This window comes from Diospyros lotus, chromosome 4, assembly GCF_014633365.1.
Source record: "Diospyros lotus cultivar Yz01 chromosome 4, ASM1463336v1, whole genome shotgun sequence".
NCBI classification, from domain to species: domain Eukaryota; kingdom Viridiplantae; phylum Streptophyta; class Magnoliopsida; order Ericales; family Ebenaceae; genus Diospyros; species Diospyros lotus.
In genome coordinates this window covers 5,711,911-5,737,610 of record NC_068341.1, presented here as the reverse complement: position 1 = coordinate 5,737,610, position 25,700 = coordinate 5,711,911, and the positions used below count along the sequence as shown (strand labels likewise).

Here is a 25,700-nt window from a genome sequence, read left to right as displayed (position 1 = left end):
AAAAAGTGGTCTAGAAAATACCCGGAACAACTTATTTCTCCCCTCAATATATAAATATATTTTAATTCTTACAGATAAAAAAAAAATGACGATTGTATCCTTCAGTGCATTTTAAAAAATTTAACAAATAGTTTAATAAAAATTTTGAAATGCTTCTCAACCTTATCTTAACTATTCTATATCTTAGTTCGGAAAGCATTCAAATCTTATTTTGATACAATTTTATCTGAATTTATTTTAACAAATGCTATATAAGTGTGTATTCAACTCGTAATTATATTATATTTGAAATGAAAAATATTTACTGTATAGATTTAAAAGAATGCACATACATAAACATTATGTCATCCCAACGATCAAAATTAGATGTGATAGGCAATTAGCTATTAACTATCATCATGAAAATGAAACCTACACATGAATGCCAATAACCACCTCCTTGCTATTAGTTTATGTTGACTTTAGTTTCATTTCCTACAACAATGCTTGGTTTATGATTATTTTGGGGACTAATTGCTTGGCCTATGATCTGCCCTCTTGATCAAAGCTTTTCCCGTTTCCACACTTGACAAGTAATCTTACAGATTTTTGCAGAGTAATCTTACAGAGCTCTACGGAGTAGATCATCCAGATATATTCCTCGGTGTCCTGCATACTTCACCAGGCAAGTAGTAGTTGCACATCCATTCTGTAAGGATACTGTTTTCCACAGCTTTTTTAGTTCAATTTTAGAAGATACCTAACAACACACAATATTGAGAAAACAAAGACACTAAAGGATGTCTTCAGACTCTTAATAACTCTTCCCTTGTTTTCCTATAAAGAGTTTATTTTCAAAATTCAAACCCCCTAACTCTAATTTAGCAAAAGAAAACCTTATGGTTGCCAGCTAAAAAAAAAAAAAAAAAAGACCAAGGACATAGCCTGCAAGTGACAGCAAGCAATTGAAAGCTGTGCTCCTCTCTCTCTCATATAGAGAGAAAACTAAGCAATGTTTTCATGTGGTTCCAAGTGAAGAAGAGTTTGGTTAACTCTCTGTAGTTCAATGAGAAGTAGCTTATTGCTGTCATTCATTGAGATAAAGGGCGGAGGCAACAAGACACATTGGAATCGACAAACAGTTATTTAGCAATGTCATCATTACACGCAGGGGATGGACCATGTCCAAACGATACTGCCCTGTGATTCAAGATCCTGTATGAAAATTATAGATCATCCCATACAGAGAACCCTGATGTGTCTTTTCAAACAGATACCAATAGATATATGAAGGGAACTTCTGTACAAGACTGTCAAGTAGTAAATTACACAAATCAGTCCCAGAAAATTAATTTGTAATTCTAATCCCAATTTATTTTCTTTTTAAGAGCTTTCTAATAATAACAATGGCAATAAGCATTTACACAGGAAATATGCTCAAATTGGCTCATGAAGTAGGAGTGTGAGTTCCTATGATGGAATGGAACACTTAATTAAAAGAGGGGAAAAACATTACAGTACATAATAAGACGAGTTTATTTACCATTCACGGAGAGGCACAGAGATTAAAAGGGATTCAATAAAATAACACGGCGAGAAACTTGATCACCATGGTGGAAAACTTAAGCAGAATCAATGGTTATATTTCCTTACATTACATGGCAGGTAATTCTGAAACAAAGAAAGAGCAAGCATCAATAGAGTGGTGATAGAGGATTGCAGCAATCAGATGGTGAGAAGCTTGACCATCTCACTGGTGGACTCAACCACAACTTTCAACTACCACTTTTTCCCCCACCGGACAGGCAATTTATACAGTCCCCACCCCTCTTAAGGGCAATTATGTACAAGATTTTTCTCAAGACTGGCCCAAAGCAATCTCAAAAGGGGTGCTCAAGCAGTAGCAAGATTTGAACCAGTTTGCGCTTGAATTTACCAACACGACCTGATCCCCTAAAACTTTGGTGGCCCTTGCAGCATCAGTGCAAGCCAAGCTGATTATTAACTGGGCTTCATCATGCCAAGTACCTGAACAGGTTCGGGTTGTCCTTGTCCCTTTCCAGATAGTCACGGGTGATCAGATCTTCAATCCTCTTCTTGATTGCTTTGAAGTCGGGCTGCAAATTCAGAGTTTTAGGGACAGTCTTGTTAAGGAATGGAAAGCAAGCTGCATAAACAGATTATGCAAGTAAATAAAATGCTCTAAGGTACCTTGAACATGCGGCCTAACTGCTCAACACACTCCATAACCAACTGCTGGTGGCCCAGAACTTTTCGACTCTTCATGATACGCACAATTGAAGCATCAATGGCATATCTTCTATCCTTATCGACATCTTCAATCACCTTTTTCTTCTCATCAACAGGAGGGAGAGGAATCTGCACTTGAAAAGCAGTAATGCATCCCATTCAGGAAATAGTAAAAAGGAACAGAGACTAACATTAAATATTGAGGTCAAAATGGAGCACGGTCTCAGCACCTTAATTCTTTTCATCTTGTCAGTGAACTTAGAGTTGAACTCAAAGTAATCAGTTGGAGAGATTGTTTTTGTGTTTGGCTCTTTATTAAGGATCTTATACTTGGCACATGAAAGAGAATGCAGCAGTCTGACAACATCATCATCTGTCAAGTTCAACTGAGTCATGATTTCCTGATAACTCAATCTGTCTGCAGCATTAAAAAGCAGTAGAGCAGAAGCCTGCAGGGATGAAATGCCAAAGTTCAAACATGTGCTCGAATCACAAATTCATATTTTAAAGCACAACAAACTCGTTCAACAAAATACCTGATAAGTTGTCACAATGAGCTCCATAGTTTTGGGTTCAAATTTTCCAGTGATGTTACACGTGCCAAGTGAGTATATCCATGTAAGTTTTCTGTGCTTAGTTTTTGTTTGATAGAATTCTTTGAAAACTTCAACACACACAACCTAGAGAAGAATGCCAGAACCAATTAAAAAGAAAATATGGCAGTTAAAACATTGCCCAAAACCATATATTACACAAATTCACAATAAAAGAAGGAATTCTAAATTTAATTCTGGCTAAAACTAAAACTCTAAAAGGATACCATCTCTGCTGGAAGGTTGAGGTCAAAAGATTTGTAACTTGGCCAAAAGCCAGTGGTCAAGACAGTAACAGTCAGGTCAATCCCAGGATTTGCGTCGGGATTGCCATTGAGATAAACCTCAAAGATTGCTTGATTTTCCCTAGCTAAAGTCAAATCTGTGACCTGGAAAACAGAGAAGGAAGAAAAAAGTTAACTCTATCAATATCCCAAAACTATCCTCAAGCATGACTTGCTACTCAATATGGGTTGCGGAGACTTTCCATGCCCTCCATCTTTGATGTGAACTGCCCACCACACTGCTGCTTCAGCTTTGTCAAAATACTTCTTTCATGTTCATCATTAGCACTCTTGTCAAAAAGTAAGCGCCGAGCAAGCTTTTTTCTGCCATCCGTCACAATGAAATAATATGATGAATCATCCATCACAATATTCTGCAGTCATTTAAACTACAACAAAGTATGGCATACTTTTCTACCTGTAGAATTCAGCAAACAGATCCTTATCGCTAATATAAGCAAGCAGCTTGACTACCTGTTGAATACAAATAGATCCAATCACTACTCTATGACACCAACAAGTCGGTACTATTAGAGATCAGCATACCTTCTCGAGTGTTTCCTCAATGGCTTCATCACTCAATTTCTCACTCCCGCCTTTCTTTAGAATGTTATCACAAAATGTGGCTAATAGTTCTGCACTGGAGCTTCCAGAAACACCCTTGTTGCAGAAGATTTCAAAAGCTTCCTTGAGCGCCTAAGGCAAACAACAGAGATTTTGATATAGGAAAAAATGATGAAAAGTATGACCATGCATCAGTTTTTAGTACAAACCTTGTGGAAAAGGGTATGGTTCATGAAGCAGTTATTCACGTATGCCAGGTACTTGTCATGTAGCTCAATCACTTTTCTAACAAAAACCTGAAGGGACACAGCATGGTCAGTAACCGAACCAAGAATCTACTGTCAAGTTATAGAAGTATTATAAGAATTTGCAGTTACCTGTTCCTGCAGACTGACCGTATCTTTCTTTTCTGCCTGCAGGACACTTCATAGCATCAGAAGAGTGAAAATACTTATACAGATTCTTAGGATTACCGCCCTTGCGCGGTCCCCCTCCGCTCGTGTCCTCGATTTGAGTGCAATTTTGTTCACCCTCAAAAACGGGGGTGATGGTCACCCTCACAATTTCTGTGAGGGTGAAAAGGCAACGGAACGGCATGAAAATATTAAATGCCGTTCCGTTGCTGTTTCACCCTCACAGAAATTGTGAGGGTGACCATCACCCCCGTTAAAGGGGGTGAACAAAATCGCACTCCCTCGATTTTGACAGAGGAGGTAAATCGCAGGTGGAGGCTTTGCCTCACTGCGCAGGGCAAAGAATTAAACCCACGACCTACTGGTGCGAATCCCAGCTTATCGTGGCCCAGTCACTTGACCTATGCCTTGGGGGCGATACTTATACAGATTCTTAGTAAGGCATGCAGTACATATGTTCTTCCAGCCAAGACATCAAAAGAAAGCGCAATTTTATATGGAAGGCCAAAAAAAAGTAACAAAAAAACAACAGATGAAGCAATGAACAGTAGACTTCTATTAGAAGTTGCACAAGAAGCTGAATGCTAGGAGACCTTTGTTGGATGGCTTGGAGTTTGTGGTAGGTTTTAGAGGAAGATAGAGGAAGGCTTGAACATCCACTCAGAGGAGGTTTTGGAGGTATTGAGAAGCCTAAATGGTGAGAAGGCTACAGGACCATTTCCACCCTTGCCCTTTTCCTGCAGTTTTGGAGTGAGAGGTGATTGCTCTAGCGATTCAAGTTTCAAATGATGTACTGCCAAGACCAATCTAACAAAGGTGTCCAATGCAACAATTGTAACTCCAGGGGAGGGATTGGCTTTGAAATCCAACTTCCACTCTCAACTAGATTACAATAACACTGTTAAACAGTAAAATGGCATACAGAAAAACATGTTTCACCATAAATCAGATCTTCAATGACTGCCGATTTTCTTAACCAGTCTAAGGATTATACAAGTTGCACAACAGTTTAATGTGAGAAAGGAAGATATATAAAAACAAACCATGGCAACCACCAAGAATAATTCATCAACTCCCGATGAAACTTTTGATAAATCACTTTTTGACCCATTAACCAAGCTATATAAATGCCAATAAATTACTGAATTCTTGACTCACAGTTAGCATTTACTTCTCTTTGTTAAATTAAAAATTATTTTCTGCAGAACAAGCTTGTGCAAACTCATGACTAAAAAGCATCTGCATTATCTTCAAAAATAATAATACCAATGTTAACTTAATCGCCAGCCTAGTGAATGTACCTACTTAGAAGGCAAAATGCACAAAGATTCCATCTGACACAAAACAATAAAAACGCATACCTTCTTATTGCTGGCTGCATCTTCTGCTTGTTTAACCAAGGCTGTCCCTTCAGCAGTAACATGCTGCATAAAGGAAATCACAAGAAAATATGAAATGAGAGGAATAAACTAAGATATTGGAGAGACAGTGCTGCAGGCTTTTTAGAATAATGTCAGGCAAGTTAAAGGGAAGAAACCTGTTTAAATATGCTAGAAACAGGGTCTAATCCTCGGGGTATTTTAGAAAAGAGCCTATACATCCTTGATAAATCCTCCACCTGCAATAGAATAGAGAAAATGTTCACAAAAATCAGTTAATTGCAAGAGAAACATCAAAAAGGCTTGAAACAGCCTAATCCAGGTAATACCTTGTCATCCCTAAGCAATGCATGGCATCCTGAGTGCTCCTTCTCAAGCAGTTGGGTTGCATACACAGATAACAGTTCATGTTGAACTTTCTACAGAAATATAAAATGACCCATAATTATACAGTGGATTCAAACAAGAAGGGTAACCATGGAAATAATACTTGTTCTGTTGTAAGCATGTTACTGTGAAATTGAACTATATTATTATGAATTTTACAAGTAAAAAGACAAACCTCAAGCAGCTTTGGCTCACTACTAGAATGTAGATAATGTGACACCCTATCCTTCTCTCGTTTCAAACACTCCTCAGCCTGAAGCAAATAAAGAAATTCTTAGAAATTATATAGGATCACCAAACAAAAATATGGACATAATAGCCCAAAAAAGAAATCTAGAGCACTTGCCTTCAACATGTAATCTGGACAGGAATCTTCCAGGATCCAGCTTGAAGCCTTTATAGAATAATAAGCAGCGGTATCTTTAAGCATGGCTGCTTCAAAGTCATTCTCATAATAATCCATATGCCCCATTCCAATCTCAACAAATATGTCCGACACATTTTTTAATAAAGCTCGGTCAATCTGTTCTCCTTCACGTTCTTGATCAATCTGCTTAGAAGATATTAATGATTAACCTAAGCAGGAGCGATGGAGAAATGGAATACAACAGAAGCAATCAGTCAGACATACCAGAGATATCACAGCATCCCTTACTTTACCATTTAACTCGAGGTAGACCTGAAACCATAAAATACACTTAGTAGTACTTTAATACAATATATACCAGAAGGAAAAGGCAGTTCAAAGAGAATGAAGGAAATGATAAGAAGATGATCATGAATAGGAAATAATAAGAAGATGATCATGAATGAGATGCCGATGATGTTAAGTTCTATTCTGTGATCACACAAAAGAGAAGTATCACCAACAATAATAAGAGGGGGGAAAAACTAGAGTTTTCCATACAAAGAATTAGGATGACATACAAACTCACGGAAGCAAGTGAGTCCAACTTCATTAAGTGCTGGAAGTGACCGCCGAGCAATGAAGTACCGGTCAAGATAATGGAAAAATCGAGAAAGCCACCTGACCATGACTTTGTGGTTTGACCATCTCTTCACAAGCTCTCTCAACATGAACTCATCGTGCTTCTCCCTCAGAGAAGGCAATACCTGTAATAGAAAGAAAGAAAGGAAGTTATTTGTAGGAATACTTACAAACAACTAATCTTACAGGATCAAACGGCCAAAAACTAATGTGAAAATAAAATCTTGAATATTTTGTGCAGGCATTGAATTGGTTGTGAACTGTGATAAGAAAACAATTCGTGGGCAGTGTGTAATTTTATTATCTACAGAAGCTCCAAATTCAGTACATGTGTCATCTATAACCCATTTCTTAGATAATTAACTTAACTGAAAACAGAAATACAATGAGGAAAAATAAACCAGCACACTCGCTATCAATGGGAAGCACCTATCTCAATATTCAATTTATAATTTAACCAAAAATTCACGTTAAAAGTCATTTGTACTAGATTAGGGGTTTTCAAATGTGAGAGAGATGTCAGGTTATTTTTTGTATAAATTCTTCTAGAAGGGTATGTTTCTAAAAGATTGACTGGTTCTGTTTTAACTGCTTCTTAGGGGTAGTCGGTCAGGTTGTTATTTCCGCCTCTATAGCTTATAAATAGGGGTCGAGAGGCAGGCTTTAGAGAGAGCTTTTTCATTGAGATTTTATACTATCTTGTGCGAGTATGTGCTGTGTATGAAAGAGAGTATATCTTTTGGGTATCAACTCTATAGCTTTCAAGTTTTATGGGCTGTAAGAGAGTTGGGTGTAAGAAACACATGTAATCGTGTATCATCTTTCAAAGATAGTGGAGAAAGCTAAGGGCAAAGCCAATCTAGATGTAAGTCTCATTTGAGACTGAACCAGGATAAGTTTTCTTGTGTTCTTTTTTGTTTTTGATTTAATTCTTGTACTTTTCTGTTTCTCTGTTATATTGTGAGAGTGCGAGATTGTTCGGGTGTGTGTTGAGGATTGAGTGATCAAACTAAAAGGTGAGATCTATGTTAACAACTTGGTATAAGAGCTTGGCGCCTCTGAATTGATCAAGAACTCAAGAATCTCAAAACAAGAGAGACGATCTCAGGGAAAAGGATGGCGTCAATCGCCTCACAATCAAACATTGACAAGTTTGATGGGAACAATGATTTTGGGCTATGGAGGATCAAGATGGAGGCACTCCTTTGTAGTCTCGATTTGGATGGGGCACTGGAACAAGAAGATAAGATAGAGGAGACATCAATCGGGAAAGAACCTCAAATTCTAACCACATAACAGAAGGAGGCCCAGGTGGAGATCAAGAAGAAGGCTTACGGCCTTCTGATTCTGAGTCTTAGAGACAAAGTGCTCAGGGAGGTGTCAAAATTGAAGTTAGCTGCAGAAATCTGGAAAAGATTGGAAGACTTGTACCTTAAGAAGACACTTCCAGTCGGTTATTCCTCAAGGCCAGGTTCTTTAATTTTAAAATGCATGATCATTAGAAACTCCAAGATCATTTAGACGACTTTAACAAGCTATGTTTAGATTTAGAAAACATAGACGTAAAATATGAGGATGAAGACAAAGCCCTAGTTCTTCTCTATTCATTACCTAAGACCTATGAGAATTTTGTAGATATTCTCCAGCATGGTAGAGATAAACTTTCTTTAGAAGATGTAATAGGTGCATTAAACTCTAAAGAATTAAGAATTAAAATGGACAGTAAATCTTCTCCTGGTGATGCTTTAACAACAAGATCAAGAAGCTTTAAGAAAGACTCTAAGAATAGAGGTAAATCAAGGTCTAAGTCTAGGACTAGAGAATGTTGAAGGAATTAAGGCTTGTTGACATCTTTGTTGTATTCTATCTTTTAGTTTGTATTATGTTAATGGTTTCAGTTGTTTGATTAGAGCTTAGTTCATGTGTTGTAAGCTATTATGTTTTAAGTGTTATTAGGAGACTAAGCCTATCATATAAATAGGCTTAACCTTTTTGTTTTGAATACATTTAGACGAGGCATTATTTCAGTATTCTCTTTTCTTCTTTCATCTTTCTCTCGATTCATTAATCTCCATCACATGGTATCAGAAGCAGTTTGTATAGGACAACAGTGGCATGCCAAATTAGGGTACCCTGCATTTCATGTATTGAAGCATGTTTTGAATAAAATTCAAGTTTCTTGTCCACAATCTGCTGTTTCGTTTTGTGATTCGTGTAAGGTTGGAAAGTCACATCAACTTCCATTTTCCAATTGTCCTATTTCAGTTAAACATCCTTTGGAGTCAGTTTATTCAGATGTTCAGGGTTCTGCACTTGTTGTCTCTGTTGAGGGTTATCGTTACTACATTATTTTTGTTGATGCCTATACCTGATATTCATGGCTTTATCCTTTAAAATTGAAGTTTGATGCCCTCCAAACTTTTATTAATTTTCATAAACTTGCTGAGTTGCAGTATAGCTTTAAATTGAAAGCTCTTCATACTAATAATGGAGGTGAATTTAAAGCCTTTTTACCCTATCTACGTTCCTATGGCATACAACCTCATTTTTCTTGTTCTCACACACCCCAACAAAATGGTGTTGTTGAAAGAAAGCATTGTCACATTGCTGAAATGGGTCTAACCTTGCTCATGCTCACATGCCCTTATCCTTTTGGGTTTTAGCCTTCCAAACTATTGCTTACCTCATTAACCTTTTGCCCTCTGTTCTTCTTCATTCTCATTGTCTATTTGAGCTGCTTTATCATAAACAACCTAACTATCTTGCTCTTTAACATTTTGGCTGCACCTGTTTTTCCTATCTTAGACCTTACAATCAACACAAATTTGACTTTCATTCTTCTAAGTGTGTTTTTATTGGATATCGTCATGATCATACGGGTTATAAATGTTTACATCCATCGGGCAGAATTTATATTTCTAGACATATTCAATTTAACCTTGATGAGTTTCCCCTATCCTTCCTTGTTTCAGTCATTTGGGAAATCTTCATCTGTGCCTCATTCTTCCGGACCTTCAACTACACTTTTTCATTCTCTTCCCTCATTTTCTTCCAGTGTTCCTCAGGTGTCTCAGTCGGTTGTTCCTCCTTTATCAAATACTGATTTTGTTGCCTCAGCAGACAACTCTCATGTGTCTTTTTCGTCCTCTAGTTCTCCTTCTGGTCTTTCTTCAGTTCAGCCTTCTCAATCTCCTTGTATACCTAAATATCGACTTCCTCCTGCACCATTTGTTCATCTTATGCTTGCTCGTTCTCAAGCTAGGAAGTCTATGGCCTCTTCAGCTCATGTTCTCTTGACTTCTGTAGAACCTAACACAGTTCATGAACCTCTCCTAGATTCTCACTGGACTAAGGCTATGCAGGAGGAGTCCAATCACACCTGGGATTTGATTCTATTTTCCTCTGATATGAATCTGATCGGGTGTAAATGGGTTTTCCGTGTTAAGTATAATTCTAATGACTCCATTCTTAGACACAAGGCTCATTTGGTAGCTAAAGGTTTCCTACAAACACTGGGTATTGAATCATTGATTATGGAGAGACTTGTAGCCCGGTTGTTAAGGCTCCCACCATCCGGCTTCTGTTTTCTTTGGCTGTTAGTTTTGGATGGGATATTCAGCAAGTTGACATAAATAATGCCTTCTTAAATGGAGATTTGACAGAGGATATATACATGACACAACCAAAAGGTTTTACTAATTCACAGTTTCCTTCTTATGTTTGTAAACTTCGGAAGTCTCTTTATGGCCTCAAGCAAGCTTCAAGAGCTTGGTATACTAAGTTGTGACAGGCTTTAAATGGTTGGGGTTTTGTTCGGTCTGTATCTAATGCATCCTTGTTCATTAAACGAACTGCTAAGGCAGTGTTATTTCTTTTGGTGTATGTAGATGATATTCTTGTCACCGGATCTGATTCTTCTGCTCTTAAAGACTGCATCCATGATTTAGATACCTATTTTGCTCTCAAAACTCTAGGGTCAGTTAACCATTTTCTTGGCTTTGAAGTGTTTCGAAATGAGAATGGATTATATCTCACTCAGTCCAAGTATACATTGGATTTGTTGCATAAAGCTGGTATGAAAGATTGCAAGCCATGTGAGACACCAGTGGTTTTGGGGACCTCTTTTACAGATGAAGGTGATGATTTCTTGGATCCCTCTCTCTATAGAACCATTATTGGTTCTCTTCAATACTTGACCTATTCTTCAATACTTGACCTATACCAGGCCAGATATCTCCTTTGTGGTGAATCGGCTTAGTCAATTTTTGTCTGCTCCTAAAGAGCAGCAATGGACAGTCTGTAAGCGCTTGCTTCGCTATTTGAAAGGTTCCATTGGTTTAGGGCTACTGTTTACGTCTGCCACCTCTAATTTGGCCTTGACAGTGTTCACAGATGCAGACCATGCTGGCTGCAAGATAATTAGAAAATCCACCAGTGGTCTTTGTGTTTTTCTTGGTTCTAATTTGCTAGTTTGGAGTTTAAGAAAACAGTCAGTTGTTGCTCGTTCAGTAGGAGAAGCCGAGTATCGTGCCATGGCCCAAGGTGTCACAAAAGTTATGTGGTTGTAGTCCTTGTTTACTGAGTTAGGATATCCTTTATCTCAAGTTCATGTTCTATGGTGTGACAACCTAGCAGCAAAAAGCATAGCCGAGAATCCAGTGTTCCATTCTCGTACCAAGCATATTGAAATCGATGTTTATTTTGTTAGAGAAAAAGTTGAGAATGGTGAGATTGATATTCGGTATGTGCCTACTATGTATTAGGTTGCAAATATTTTTACTAAAGGTTTGTCAAGGGATAGGTTTTCCTTTCTCTGCTGCAAGCTAGGGCTTCAATGGTCTCCTGTTCATTCTGTTATGCCTAACGTGGATGATACCACTAAATTGAGGGGGAATGTTGAAGGAATTAAGGCTTGCTGACCGGAGGTCTATATTGAGGGGGAATGTTGAAGGAATTAAGGCTTGTTGACATCTTTGTTGTATTCTATCTTTTAGTTTGTATTAGTTTGTATTTTGTTAATGGTTTCAGTTGTTTGATTAGAGCTTAGTTCATGTGTTGTAAGCTGTTATGTTTTAAGTGTTATTAGGAGACTAAGCCTATCATATAAATATGCTTAACCTTTCTGTTTTGAATACATTTGGACGAGGCATTATTTCAGTATTCTCTTTTCTTCTTTCATCTTTTCTTTCGATTCATTAATCTCCATTACAGAAAAGGCCCAATAAAAGGCTATTACTGTCAACAAAAAGGTCATATTAAGCGACATTGTCCTAAGAGGAAGAAAGACCATATAGATAAAGAAAGTTCTAAGAAGGGGGGGGGGGGGGGGGGGGTTAACATTTGTGACACCGGGTATGATAGTACAAATGCCCTAACAGTAAGTGACAGAACAGACAACCAAGAATGGGTTATGGACTCAGGTTGTTCCTTCCATATGACTCCAAAGAAGTAATGGCTCTAAAACTTTAAGGAAATTAATGGGGGAAAGGTCCTATTAAGAAATAATTATGAATGTAAGGTTCAAGGGGTGGGGGATGTTAGATTAAAGATGCATGATGGAACCTTTAGGACCCTCACAGCTGTGAGATATGTCCTTGAACTTAAGAGGAACTTGGTTTCTCTTAGGGAATTGGACAGACGCGGTTTAAAATTTAAGGGTGAGGGTGGAGTAGTGAAAATAAACAAAGGCTCCCTAGTATGCATGAAAGCTGTGTTAAGGAATGGAATTTACATTTTGCAGGCAATCACTTTATGTGGTGAAGCTGCAATTGTAAGCTCGAACTCCCTTGATAAGGCAAGATTGTGGCATCTAAGAATGTCACACATTAGTGAGCAAGGGCTCAAGGAACTTGGGAACTTGCCAAACAAGGGATATTGGAGTTAAGTCAGTCCCTAGAACTAAGCAAGTGTAAATCTTGCATTTATGGGAAAGCAACTAAGATAAAATTTAACAAGACATCTATCCATTCATCAAAAGCACCCCTAAACTACATCCATTCAAATTTATGAGGTCCAGCCCAAACATTGACTCATGGGGGCTCTCGATACTTTATGTCAATAATAGATGATCTATGGGTATATGTCCTAAAGTGTAAGGATAACACCTTTGAAACTTTTAGGGCATGGAAGACAATGGTAGAGAACCAAAGAGGTAGACCAATGAAGGCTATTAGGACAGATAATGTGTTAGAATTTTGCAATAGGGATTTTAATCAAATGTGTAAGGAGGGAAGTATAATTAGACACTTAACAGCTCCCAGGAACCCTAAGCAAAACGAATTGGCTGAGAGGATGAACCGGACTCTTTTAGAGAGGGTAAGATACATGCTCTTTCATGCAAACTTGCCCAAGTCTTTTTTGGGGGAGGTTGTTTCCACAACAACCCATATTATTAATAGGTCACTCTCTGCAGCAATACATTTTCAGACCCCATATGAAAGGTGGACAGGGCACAAACCAAGCCTAACACGCCTTAGAATATTCGGATGCCTAGCCTATGCTCATGTGAAGCAAGGCAAATTAGAGCCAAGAGCCAAGAAATGTCTATTTATAGGTTACCCCTCAAGTGTTAAAGGTTATAAACTATGGAACCTAGAATCAAAGGGACCTAGAACTATAGTCTCGAGAGATGTGACATTTGATGAATCCTCTACCATGAAATCAGATAACCATCAAACCCGGCATAGCCCAGAAGAGGAAAAAGACTATGTTCATGTAGAAATAATAGAAATTAACCCATATAATACCTCATAACCTCTTGAAACTGCATATGAGTTTTATGGTAGTGACCATGAAGATGATCATGCTCAAGACCAGACCCAAGAATCTTCTCATTATGAAGAAGATGAAGTAGACAATGATGCAGATGTCATGACCCAAGTAGTAATTCAAGGGCAATATAGTAATAGTATTATAATAATAGTTAAGAGATATTTTAGAAGCACACAGGGTGCATGTGCTAGGCCGCTATTGAGCTTGTAATGCCTATATAAGGCTATTGCTATTGATTTGTTAGGGTATGCTGAAAAATTATGGAATTGAAATTCTAATTTCTTTCTCTCTACCATTCTTCCTCTCTCGTTCTTCTTCCTCTCTTTTCTGTTCTCTATTTCTCCCTCTCTTTCTCTTAATATCTCTCGCTCTATCTACTAATTTCCCCCTTCCTTCAATCTGATTTTCTTCCCCAATTCCTCTTTTAACCTATCACGAACCCTAAGTTCGTGATAATTGGTATCAGAGCAGTCCATCATTGGCTGTGGTTTTGATTCGAGTTCCGACGATGATTATCGGTGAGTTCCTACGGTGATTATCGGTTGTTGATAGGCGATTGTTTCCAATTCGATTAGGAGGATATTAAGATCGGTAGTGAACGAGAGAGAGCAAAGCAGTTCTCGCCAACTGCATCAATTAATCCCAAGCAGTTCGAAATTGAAAGATTGCGGAACCGATCAAGTGCAGTAGGTTTGGGAAGAAGCATTGACTGAATTCAGAATTAAACTCGGATTCGAAAGGCGAAGCGGAGCAAAGCAAGCTTCGGGTCAGAAATTGCAAACAAATAGGGCTAGGCGACTTCAGCGATACACGAATTCAAGGGGTTAAGGAGGGTGGAAAGTGACGGAACGCGGAGCTAACAATCTTGGTATCAGAGCAGCTCTTGGGTGACAAAGGTACTCACAAGAAATCGTAGTCATGGCCGACGGAACGCGGATGAAGCAAATGGAGTCTCAGCTTCAGCAAGTGACGGCGACCATAACAGAGATGCAAAATCGGATGGGAACGCTCGAAATCTCTATTGGAGCTGGAGTGGATTTCCGGATCGACCAAGCGATGGAATGCTGGAGGGTGGAAAGTCGCGAGCAGAGCAACTTGTTGCGGGAACAGTTGATGGAGCAAATACAGTTGATTGTGCGCATGTTCACCAATCAACAACCCATAAGGCTATCACCCGAGTTTCCTCCGTGGGAAAGAATGGAGCCCATCTTTCCCGGAGTGGGGGTAGAACCGCGACCGATAGGAACATCGGATTTTGAGTTTGAGACAGACACGGTGGGGGAGAATATAAGAGAACGGAGGCAGGGAGCACCGGCTAATCGGCACAACCCGAATTACCCCATGCCAAAGCTCGAGATTCCAGTGTTCGAAGGAGAGAATTCGAGGTGGTGGACACGAAGGTGTGAGCGAGTCTTCTCCCTATATCAAATTCCAGAATAACAGAAGATCACCTTGGCTGCTGCTTACTTGAATGACATGGGAGATGCTTGGTATCAAGCATGGCTCGCGGTTAAGGAGGGAAGCCCTTGGAGTGTGTTTGTAGAGGACCTATGTGTGAGGTTCGGAGATAAAAGCATGAGGGATGTAATCGAAGAGTTTAATAAGCTCAAACAAGAAGGAACGGTCCAGGTCTATCAACAGAAATTCGAGGAGCTGAGATTGATGATGATGGTGCACAACCCTCAGTTAATTGAGGAGTACTATGTCTCAAGTTTTATCAGCGGTTTAGGGGAGGAGGTGCGGCCTATGGTAAAGATGTTACAACCCCAGACCATGAAGCAAGCAGTAGAAGGTGCAAGGCTGCAGGAAATGATCGTTGAAGCAATGATAAAAAAACAGAGGAATCACATGAAGGGGGGGTGATATCAGGAGGATGGCAAGCGAATAGGTTGGCACCCAGGGAAGGGGGGTCCAACGGAAGAGGCGTACTGGCTCTACCTAACCCCAATCCAGTACAGTACCTGGGAGGTAAACTGATGGAGCAAAGGAGGGTAGCGGGCTTATGCTACAAATGTGGGGATAAGTATTTTGTGGGACACAAGTGTAAGAGGCAGTTGTTGCTGTTGGAAGGAGAAGACGAGGAAACTGAAGAAGGAGAAGAACCTTCGAAAAATGAGAAAGAGGACCAAGGGGAAATCTCCTTGCATGCTTTGAAGGGGGTGAACAATAGCAAGGTTATTAAGGTGGAAGGAAGAGTGAACAATCAGCCGATCATGGTTCTCATAGATAGTGGAAGTACCCACAGCTTCTTGGATGAATCTGTGGCAAGAAGACTAGGGTGTGAGGTGAGCTTATCCAATCCCCTATCAGTAACGGTTGCCAATGGCAACAAGGTGTTAAGCCAATCAGCTTGTAAAGGTTTCTGCTGGGAGATGAATGGAGAAAGATTTTCAATAGATCTTAGGCTGCTCAAGCTAGGAGGTTGTGATGTAGTGCTGGGGTGGATTGGATGAAGGGAGTGAGCCCAATTAGCTTCGATTTCAATAAGATGGAGGTGACTTTCGAAAAAGATGGCAGCAAAAAGGTCTTGACGGGCAATGTGGAAATGGGGGTGTGTAAAATCATCTCGGGGAAACGGCTGAGAAGGCTGTTCAAGGGCAGAATTCCAAAGGTGGCTCAACTTTTCTCCCTCCATACGGTGGAAATTTCTGCGGAAGGCCCAAATCAAGAAGGAGAGGTATGTGTGGCGGTCAGCAGCAAAACATGCAGCCAGCGAAAGGTACAAGAACTGGACTCCCTTAATATACTTTTAATTGAGTATAAGGACCTCTTTGCTGAACCCCATTCTCTTCCACCCAAAAGAGTCTTTGATCATTCTATTAACTTGAAACATCAATCCGAACCTGTGAACCTAAGGTCGTATCGATACTCCCCTAAACAAAAATCTGAAATTGAGCTCCTCATCAAGGATATGTTACGTAAATCTCTCATCCAACCCAGCAACAGCCCTTTCGTCTCACCTGTTTTGCTTGTCAAAAAGAAGGATGGAACATGGAGATTTTGTGTTGATTATCGACAACTAAATTCCATAACCATCAAAGACAAATTTCCCATACCCATAGTAGAAGATTTACTTGATGAACTTAAGTATGCCACTGTTTTTACCAAATTAGATCTTAGGTCAGGTTATCATCAAATTCGAATGAAACCCGAAGATATTCACAATACAGCCTTCAAAACCCACCAAGGGCATTATGAATTTCTTGTAATGCCTTTTGGTTTGACTAACACCCCAGCTACTTTCCAATCCTTGATGAACCGAATCTTTGAACCCTACCTCCACAAATTCATTTTGGTATTCTTCGATGATATCTTAATCTACAGCCCCTCCTTTAATCAGCATATCTACCACTTAAGAGCCACATTTGAGGTCCTTAGATTCAATCAATTGTATATTAAGGAGTCCAAATGTGCCTTTGCTCAAGAACAAGTGGAATACTTGGGCCACATCATATCAAAAACTGGAGTGAGCACAGATCCCAACAAAGTGGCAGCCATGATAGGCTGGCCACGACCCACCAATATAAGAGGGCTGAGGGGATTTCTGGGGCTGACGGGCTACTATCGTCGGTTTGTTAAAAACTATGGGGTTATCAGTCGACCCCTAATAGATTTATTGAAGAAGGATGGGTTTCATTGGAGTTCAAAAGCAGAAAGAGCATTTGCTGATCTTAAGCAAGCTGTTAGCAAGGTTCCCACGTTGGGGTTGCCGGATTTCAGCAAACCTTTCGTGCTGGAAATTGATGCATGTGCTAGTGGAATAGGAGCGGTATTGGTTCAAGAGGGCAGACCCCTAGCCTTCTTGAGCCAAGCGTTGGCACCTAAGCATTTGGGATTAAGTATATATGAAAAAGAATTGCTGGCTATGTTAATGGCAGTGGACAAATGGCGCCACTATTTGGAAGGTGGCACATTTGTGATCAAGACAAACCATGAGAGTCTGAAATTTTTATTGCAACAACGGTTAAATACTCATTTGCAGCAAAAAGGGATGACGAAACTAATGGGGCTAGACTATTCTATCCAATATAGAAAAGGGAAGGAAAACAAGGCAGTTGATGCCTTGTCGAGGTGTTTTGAAGAAGGTCAAATGGCGGTTGTAACTGTGGTGATTCCAGATTGGTGCTAGGAAGTGAGTGCAAGTTATGAAGCAAATGGGACAACTAAAGAACTGCTACAGCAGTTGGTGATCAACCCCACGGCTAGAGCAGGGTATACATTGGCGAACGGCATCATCAGGTATCAAGGAAGAATGGTTCTGGGAAATGACATGCAACTCAAAAACAAAGTAATTGCAGCCCTGCATAATTCACCCATGGGAGGACATTCGGGTATTGTCAACACTTATCACAAGGTGCGGTAACTCTTTCAGTGGCCGGGATTAAAGAAGGAAGTTGTGGAATTTGTAATGGGATGTGACACGTGCAAGAGGTGCAAAACAAAGAATGTGGCCTATCCGGGTCTATTACAGCCATTGAATATTCCAGGAGGGCATTGGGAGAGCATCTCCATGGACTTCATTGAAGGACTTCCAAGGTCAGAAGGTAGGGACTCTATTATGGTAACAGTCGACAGATTTACCGAGTACAACCACTTTGTGGGGCTATCTTATCCATATACTGCTAGGGAAATTGCTAAAATCTTCATGGATCAGATAGTAGCATTGCATGGGGTTCCCAAGGCCATAATAACGGATAGGGATAAGATCTTTACTAGCCTGTTTTGGAAGGAGCTAATGCAACTATTAGGAGTCAAGTTGAACATGTCAACAGCCTATCACCCAGAATCTGATGGGCAAACAGAGAGAGTTAACCAAAGCGTAGAAATGTACTTGAGGTGTCTATGTTTTCTGCAACCAAAATCATGGTTTAAGTGGCTGGCCACTGCTCAATGGTGGTACAATTCTTGCCACCATAGTGCCATCAAAAGGTCCCCTTTTGAAGCACTTTACGGCTACAAACCACCACTACTTCCGGGGGTGGGAGAGGCATCCTCCGTGGCAGCCCTAGATACCTACCTCCAGCAAAGGCAGCAGGCTCTACAACTGATAAAGACCGAGCTGGCCAATTCAAGAAACCGGATGAAACAATTTGCGGATAGAAGGAGAAGTGACAGGCAATTCCAAGCAGGGGAAAGAATCTATTTGAAATTACACCCAAGGCATCTGAAGTCCCTATCCTCAGGACCTATCTCAAAGCTGCAACCCAAGTACTATGGACCATTTTTAATAATTGCCAAGGTGGGCAGTGTGGCTTACAAACTGCAGCTTCCAGAAAATTCCAACATCCACCTGGTATTTCATGTTTCCCTCCTAAAGAAATCAGTGGCCGAGCAACAGGTCAGTCCTACATTACCTAATTTTATACAGGATGTGGAGCAGCCAAAAGAACCTAGAGCAATTCTGGATAAAAAGGTGATCTACAAGCATGGAGCCCCCATCCCTCAAGTATTGGTCAACTGGTCGGGCCTACACACAGATAACAATACCTGGGAATATCTCCCAGATCTACTTAATCAATTTCCCCGAGCTGCAAGCCTCCTTAGTATTTCTTGAGGACAAGAAACTTTTGATGAAGGGGGGTATTGTCATGTAATAAAACTGTTGTAACGGGGTAGTAGTGCAATTATCGGTAGTTAGGGGTAGAAAGGAAGTATTTGATATTAGCTAGCTATGAGGGTGGTACTAAATCAATTGTTGCAATAGCAGCATGTACATTCTCATGCATGTGGGCGGTTACAGCCCACTAAAGGATAAGGATGATCCAGCTATATATATGCTAAATCCTTTCCTACGGTTATGTACGAAAATTATCAGAGAATCTTGGATTCCATCTTTCTCTCTCTCTATCTCTCGCTCTCTCTTTCTCTTTCTCTCTTTCTTTCTTTCTGTGCAATTCTTGTTGTGTTCTCATTTCACTGTGCGATCGGAAACCATTGTCCGCTTCGGGGAGCTGACAGGAAGCAAGGAGCATTGATCATTTTATGGAAAAGTTGGAGCATGAGTCAAAAATGAAGGAAAGGCGGAACCAGGAGCGTGGTGAACATCGCAATGAAAATTCTGCCCCATCCAACCGAAATGATGAGCTGCCAGATGATTTTAAACCAAATGAGAAGCCTGGGTCAATTGATAATAGAGATCTGCAAGCTACCAAGCTTAATGTTGGAAATTTGTCCCATCAGGTGGATGAAAATTCAATTATTAAACAAGCAATAAATCATGTTGGGACTAAAGAACCATTGGCTGGAACTGAAGAAAACTTGTCAAGGGTAACTAATGATTCTGAAGAAGCAAAGAGAGGTTATAAAGACATCGATTTAGGCCAAATTTTGCAAGAGAAAGAAGCTAAAAATTGTGTTGAGAATCAGTCTACAAATCAGATTGACGATGAGAACTGCTATGAAGATGGCCTACTTCTAGCTGAAATATCTTCTAATGTTGTGAAAGTGTGTAACACTGATCCTAAAATGTGCCACAATGTTGCTGTAAATTTTGAGGTTGAGGAGCAACATCAATTGAAGGCTGAAGGACTGCAAGTTTCAACTGTTGCCAGTGGCCGGAAACAACTAAATTCAATGAAGGCACTAGATGAGGATATATTGACTGGATTTGGCATCATATTGGATCCTCAATCTATGGGTACAAGCTATCTTAATTTGGTAGCTATCACCAAGCCACGGGAAATGGTATGCCACTCCTTGGAGGAAGATGCAACTTTGATTGCACTGATTATCATCTTTGTTTCAGCTGATGAGTATCCAAGAACAAAGAAGAAGCGGCCTAGAAAGGGAATGATAAAAGAAAAAACAACCAAGCTAGAGAGAGTTAGTATTAGTTGAGGAGCAATGAATAAATTGTTGTAAGTTCTTGGGGACAAGAACTCTCTCAAGGAGGGGGGAATTGTCATGACCCAAGTAGCAATTCAAGGGCAATATAGTAATAGTATTATAATAATAGTTAGGAGATATTTTAGAAGCACATGGGGTGCATGTGCTATGCCGCTATTGAGCTTGTAATGCCTATATAAGGCTACTGCTATTGGTTTGTTAGGGTATGCTGAAAAATTATGGAATTGAAATTCTAATTTCTTTCTCTCTACCATTCTTCCTCTCTTTTCTGTTCTCTATTTATCCCTCTCTTTCTCTTAATATCTCTCCCTCTATCTACTGATTTCCCCCTTCCTTCAATCTGATTTTCTTCCCCAATTCCTCTTTTAACCTATCACAAACCCTAGGTTAGTGACGGCAGACTCCAGCCTAGGTGATCAACCAAATCTAGACAGGTATAGTGTTGCAAGGGATAGACAACCTAGGGTTTGCAAACCACCCCAAAGATACGGTTATTCTGATCTAGTGGCCTATGCTTTTACTAGTGCAACCGAAATAGTGGGGGAAAAACCAATTACCTATGAAGAAGCGATGTCCTCCACGAATGCTAGAAAATGGCTAGAAGCCATAAAGTTTGAAATAGAATCCTTAAAGAAAAATCAAACTTGGGAACTGGTTGAAAGGCCAAAGGGGTAGCGCGTTGTAGGCTATAAATGGCTCTTCAAGATTAAGGAAGGGGTAGGAATTAACCCAAAGCCTAGATATAAGGCTAGGCTGGTGTCATGTACCTAGGAGTATAGGAGGGTCAGTACTGTAATAGGAATATAATAAAGGGGGTAATCTTGTAATAGGTTTATAATAACTGTTAGGATATATTGTTAGCAAGTGGTTAGGCTGTTAGAAGGCAATGACACCTATATAAGGCTGCTGTTAGGAGTTTGTTGGATGCTTGAATTGAATAATGAATTTCAAACTCTATTCTCTCTCTCGATTCTTCTTCTCTTTCCTCCCCATTTATCTCTGTTTCAGTTCTATATCTTCCTTCCTTTTTGCTTTCTCTTTCCTAAATCCCTCCAAAATCATATCACAACTCTAGCCAAACCCTAGGGTTGTGACAGCTGGTTGCTAGGGGGTTTACCCAAGTTAAGGCATTGATTTTAATGAGGTATTCTCCCCAGTAGTGAGACATACATCTATAAGGGTTCCATTGGCCATAACAGCTCAATTAGATCTAAAACTAGAGCAGATGGATGTAACAACTGCTTTCCTTCATGGGGACCTAGGGCAGAAAATTCTAATGGATCAACCAAGGGGATTCGAAGCTAAGGGAGAGGCGGAGAAGGTATGCTTGCTTAAGAAGTTCCTATATGGGCTTAAGCAATCCCCAAGGCAGTGGTATTGTAAATTTGATACGATTATGGTAAGCCAAGGGTATTCTAGAAGTTCCTATGACAGTTGTGTGTATTATAAGCATGTTACACCTAGCATTTCCGTATATCTACTACTGTATGTGGATGACATGCTCATTGCAAGTCAATCCCATCAAGAAATTCAGCTACTCAAGCAAAGGTTGAAAGTTGAATTTGAAATGAAAGAGTTAGGTGAAGCCAGGAAAATTCTAGGAATAGAGATTTCTAGAGATACACAACATAGAAGGATACACCTATCTCAAAAGTCCTACTTAGCTAAGGTTTTATCCAAGTTTGGAATGTCAAATGCAAAGGCAGTTAGTGTGCCTTTTGCACCACACTTTAAATTGTCCTCAATCCAATCCCCTAAGAATGAGGAAGATAGGAAGGAAATGAGCCATATTCCATACTCGAGTGCGGTAGGAAGCCTAATGTATAGCATGGTGTGCATTCGACTAGATTTAGCTCATCCTATGAGTGTTGTGAGCCATTTTATGGCAAATCCAGGGAAATCCCACTGGTCAGCAGTAAAATGGATGTTTAGATATTTGAATGAAACCCTAAGTCATGTCCTAACCTATGGTGGTGATAAGATAGGAGTTCAGCCTAGTTTTCTAGGGTATTCAGATGCAGACTATGCTGCTGATATAGACAGAAGAAGATCCACAACCGGATATGTGTTTAGGTTATGGAACTTCACAATTAGTTAGAAATCAAATCTCCAACATGTAGTAGCATTATTTACAACTGAGGCTGAATACATAGCAATTTCGGAAGCTTTTAAAGAGGCTATGTGGCTTAAGGGACTAGTGAGTGAACTCCTAGGCTTAGAGGTTAAGGCCACTTTGTTATGTGATAGCCAAAGTGCCATACATTTATCTAAAAATCAGGCACACCATGAGAGGACAAAACATATAGATGTGAGACTCCATTTTATAAGAGAAATGATTGAAAATAAATCTGTTTTCTTAAAGTTGCAAGTGAAAACAATGTAGCAGACATCTTCACAAAAGCAGTACCATCAACAAAACTTCAGCACTGTATGAAGATCCTACAATTTGGACAAGTAGGGATATGACGGTTGCAGGAACTAGGAGAAGCCTAATCAAGTCAAATGGGTGGAGAATTTGTTAAAAGTCATTTGTACTAGATTAGGAGTTTTCAAAATGTGAGAGAGATGTCTGGTTATTTTTTGTATAAATTCTTTTAGAAGGGTATGTTTCTAGAAGGCTGACCGATTATGTTTTAACTGCTTCTTAGGGGTAGTCGGTCAGGTTGTTATTTCCGCCTCTATAACTTATAAATAGGGGTCGGGAGGTAGGCTTTAGAGAGAGCTTTTTCATTGAGATTTTATACTATCTTGTGCGAGTATTTGTTGTATATGAAAGAGGGCATATCTTTCAGGTATCAACTCTATAGCTTTTAAGTTTTATGGGCTGTAAGAGAGTTAGGTGTAAGAAGCACATGTAATCGTGTATCATCTTTCAAAAATAGTGGAGAAAGCTAAGGGCAAAGCCAATCTAGATGTAGGTCTCATTTGAGACTGAACTAGGATAAATTTTCTTGTGTTCTTTTCTGTTCTTGATTTAATTCTTGTACTTTTTTGTTTCTCTATTACATTGTGAGAATGCGAGATTGTTTGGGTGTGTGTTGAGGATTGAGTGATCAAACTAAGAGGTGAGATCCATGTTAACAATTCATGTGCAGATATCTTAATGGAAAATAAATCAGACAGGAAAACTGTCTGATTTATAGAGAGAAATAGTTTTGTAGGTAGAGAGATAGTAGAAAAAGAAAATGTGGGGAAAAAGAGAATGCAGTACAACTCAATTCAAACGTGCATTTTAGAATATGAAGCACCATTACATCCACAAAAACTGCACTGAATGACATGCCAAAATATCACGAGTGTGCATGTGTTAGCATATGTCTCTGCCTGATATTGCATTGGTGACAGCCTAAAGATGACACGTCTATAAGACGAACGGATTATCCTTACCGTTGAAGTAATGTACTCTTCAAAAGATTCCCGGTACTTATCATACAGCTGCTGAGAGTAATCATGAGGAGGCTTTTGTGTGCACATATTATAGATGGTTCTGTACACAGCATTGAGGAAAATGACAACATACAACACCAAAATATTAATTGCATAATCAAATAGAGGAATAAGCCCAAAGGATACGTATAGAGCATCATATAGTCCTCGGAGCTGAACTGAGGCTCTGGCAGTCCTTCTAGAATGTTCTTCAGTTTTGTAATCCCTTTCTGCATAAAATCCCATCCTTGTTCTAAGTCAATCGTCTTCCGCTCAGCCATGGTCATCTTCTCATTCCCCTAAATTCCAGCACTGAACCTAAAATCTACAAAATTAAAAACACATTATCAAAATCAACCACCATATCACTATAATAACACAATCCAACATCCAGAACTAATTCACCGCCAATACCTAACAATTTGAGGGAAAACATCATCAAATACTTGCATAAACCCTAACAACTACAGAAACAAATCTGGAAAACCCCGTAATCGAACTTCAACGACAAGACGATGCCAAAAAGGGGCTCAAATTAAACAAACAGTAATAAAAAAAAGTCGCGTATAACGAAAAGAAAACCGAACGGAATAGAAAAAACAGAAGAAAGGCTCTAATCACAGCTAACCAAGAGCCAAGCAAGCAAACAATCAAAAAATTAAACAAATCGAGAATATATGTGAAACTCTTACCGGATTTGGACGGCGTATAAGGCCGTAATTGGAATAGCCGGAACTGGCGAAGGGGAGGCCGAGGGTTAAAGTCCGGCCGAGCAGCGATGGGAAAAGAGGGGAGAAAGAGAGATATGGGTTGAGATGCGAGTCTCCGCTCTGCGTCGCTCTGTCTGTCTGTCTGTCTCTCTCTCCCTCTCTCCCTCTCTCGTCAATTCTGTTTTCCCAAATTTCCCAGAAATCTCCCCTTAATTTCTGTTAATTCTCTAATAGTCCAACATATTTCCTACATTTTCACATAGACACGTTTCTTCTGTAAATTGCATTAACTACTCTTAGATTTGTTGACATTTTCATTTCCTACGTGAATTTTCCCATTAATTATTTTTTGCCTAAAATGGGTTATTGAAGTTATAAACTTGTAATCTTTTGAGCTTAAAAATAAATTATTCAGTTGGTACCAACCTTTAATCCTTTAATATTGCTAAAGGAAATAGGAAAAGAAAATATTATACTAAATCTCGTGAATTAATATAGTTTAAGTATAACATATTTATAGATAATTTTAAATAATATAAAAATAAATTTAGTTAATATAACTAAGACTTGAACTTTAAAGATAAACTACAACAAAATATATCCAATCTAAATCAAGAGATAAAAATTATCTAATTATGAATGTTTAAATTTGACGGATGTGTAAGATTAGATCTGAATCAATAAAATTGGTCAAGTTCGAATATTAGTTTTTTTGAATTTTTAGCTTAGTCTTAGTCTTGATCTAATTAAATTGGAAACCAATTTTCTCTACATATCATATATTATCTAAAAGTTAATATATAATATATTATTTAAGTTTATTTATTATCTGTAATAATTTGAGTTTATTTATTATTATTGTTTTTATTTGAGTGAATGCATATATTAGTATATATATATATATTTAAATTAACATTAAATACGAACACAAATTGTAAGTCTATTATAAGACTAGATATAATTAAATTGGTCTGATCTAGTCTAGTTCAACAATAAATCGATCTAGTTTTTAATTTTCACATGGGAGCTCCTTAATCTTGGTTTAGTTCAATTACTCATCTTTATATATAATCTTAAATTTAAAATTGATAAATTTTAATTAATTTCTTT

The 25,700-nt window shown here is 39.0% G+C and overlaps 1 protein-coding gene across 1 annotated transcript; it reads right to left on the bottom strand.

The window, feature by feature from the left end:
* Positions 1 to 1,540: 1,540 nt before the first annotated feature.
* LOC127799507 (cullin-1-like) lies at positions 1,541 to 24,777 on the bottom strand. The gene is made up of 20 exons (XM_052333591.1): positions 24,573 to 24,777; positions 24,028 to 24,205; positions 23,842 to 23,941; positions 6,777 to 6,962; positions 6,481 to 6,528; positions 6,196 to 6,399; positions 6,025 to 6,102; positions 5,792 to 5,881; positions 5,621 to 5,701; positions 5,445 to 5,507; positions 4,048 to 4,083; positions 3,880 to 3,966; positions 3,653 to 3,802; positions 3,525 to 3,580; positions 3,311 to 3,430; positions 3,050 to 3,212; positions 2,766 to 2,909; positions 2,460 to 2,678; positions 2,191 to 2,358; positions 1,541 to 2,096 (listed from the first exon to the last, which is right to left on the bottom strand). The coding sequence occupies exons 2-20, from the start codon at positions 24,165 to 24,167 to the stop codon at positions 1,995 to 1,997; spliced, it is 2,235 nt and encodes a 744-aa protein (XP_052189551.1). The 5' UTR covers positions 24,168 to 24,205; positions 24,573 to 24,777; the 3' UTR covers positions 1,541 to 1,994.
* Between the last annotated feature and the right edge of the window lie 923 nt (positions 24,778 to 25,700).

Bases quoted from the DNA above. Each gene is read 5' to 3' on its own strand.
- LOC127799507 (XM_052333591.1), bottom strand. From the start codon at position 24,167: ATGACCATGGCTGAGCGGAAGACGATTGACTTAGAACAAGGATGGGAT. The intron at 2,679-2,765 runs GTATTTTGTTGA...TCATCCCTGCAG, and splicing joins TCATTGTGACAACTTATCAG to GCTTCTGCTCTACTGCTTTT. The intron at 2,097-2,190 runs GTACCTTAGAGC...CTGAATTTGCAG, and splicing joins AGTTAGGCCGCATGTTCAAG to CCCGACTTCAAAGCAATCAA.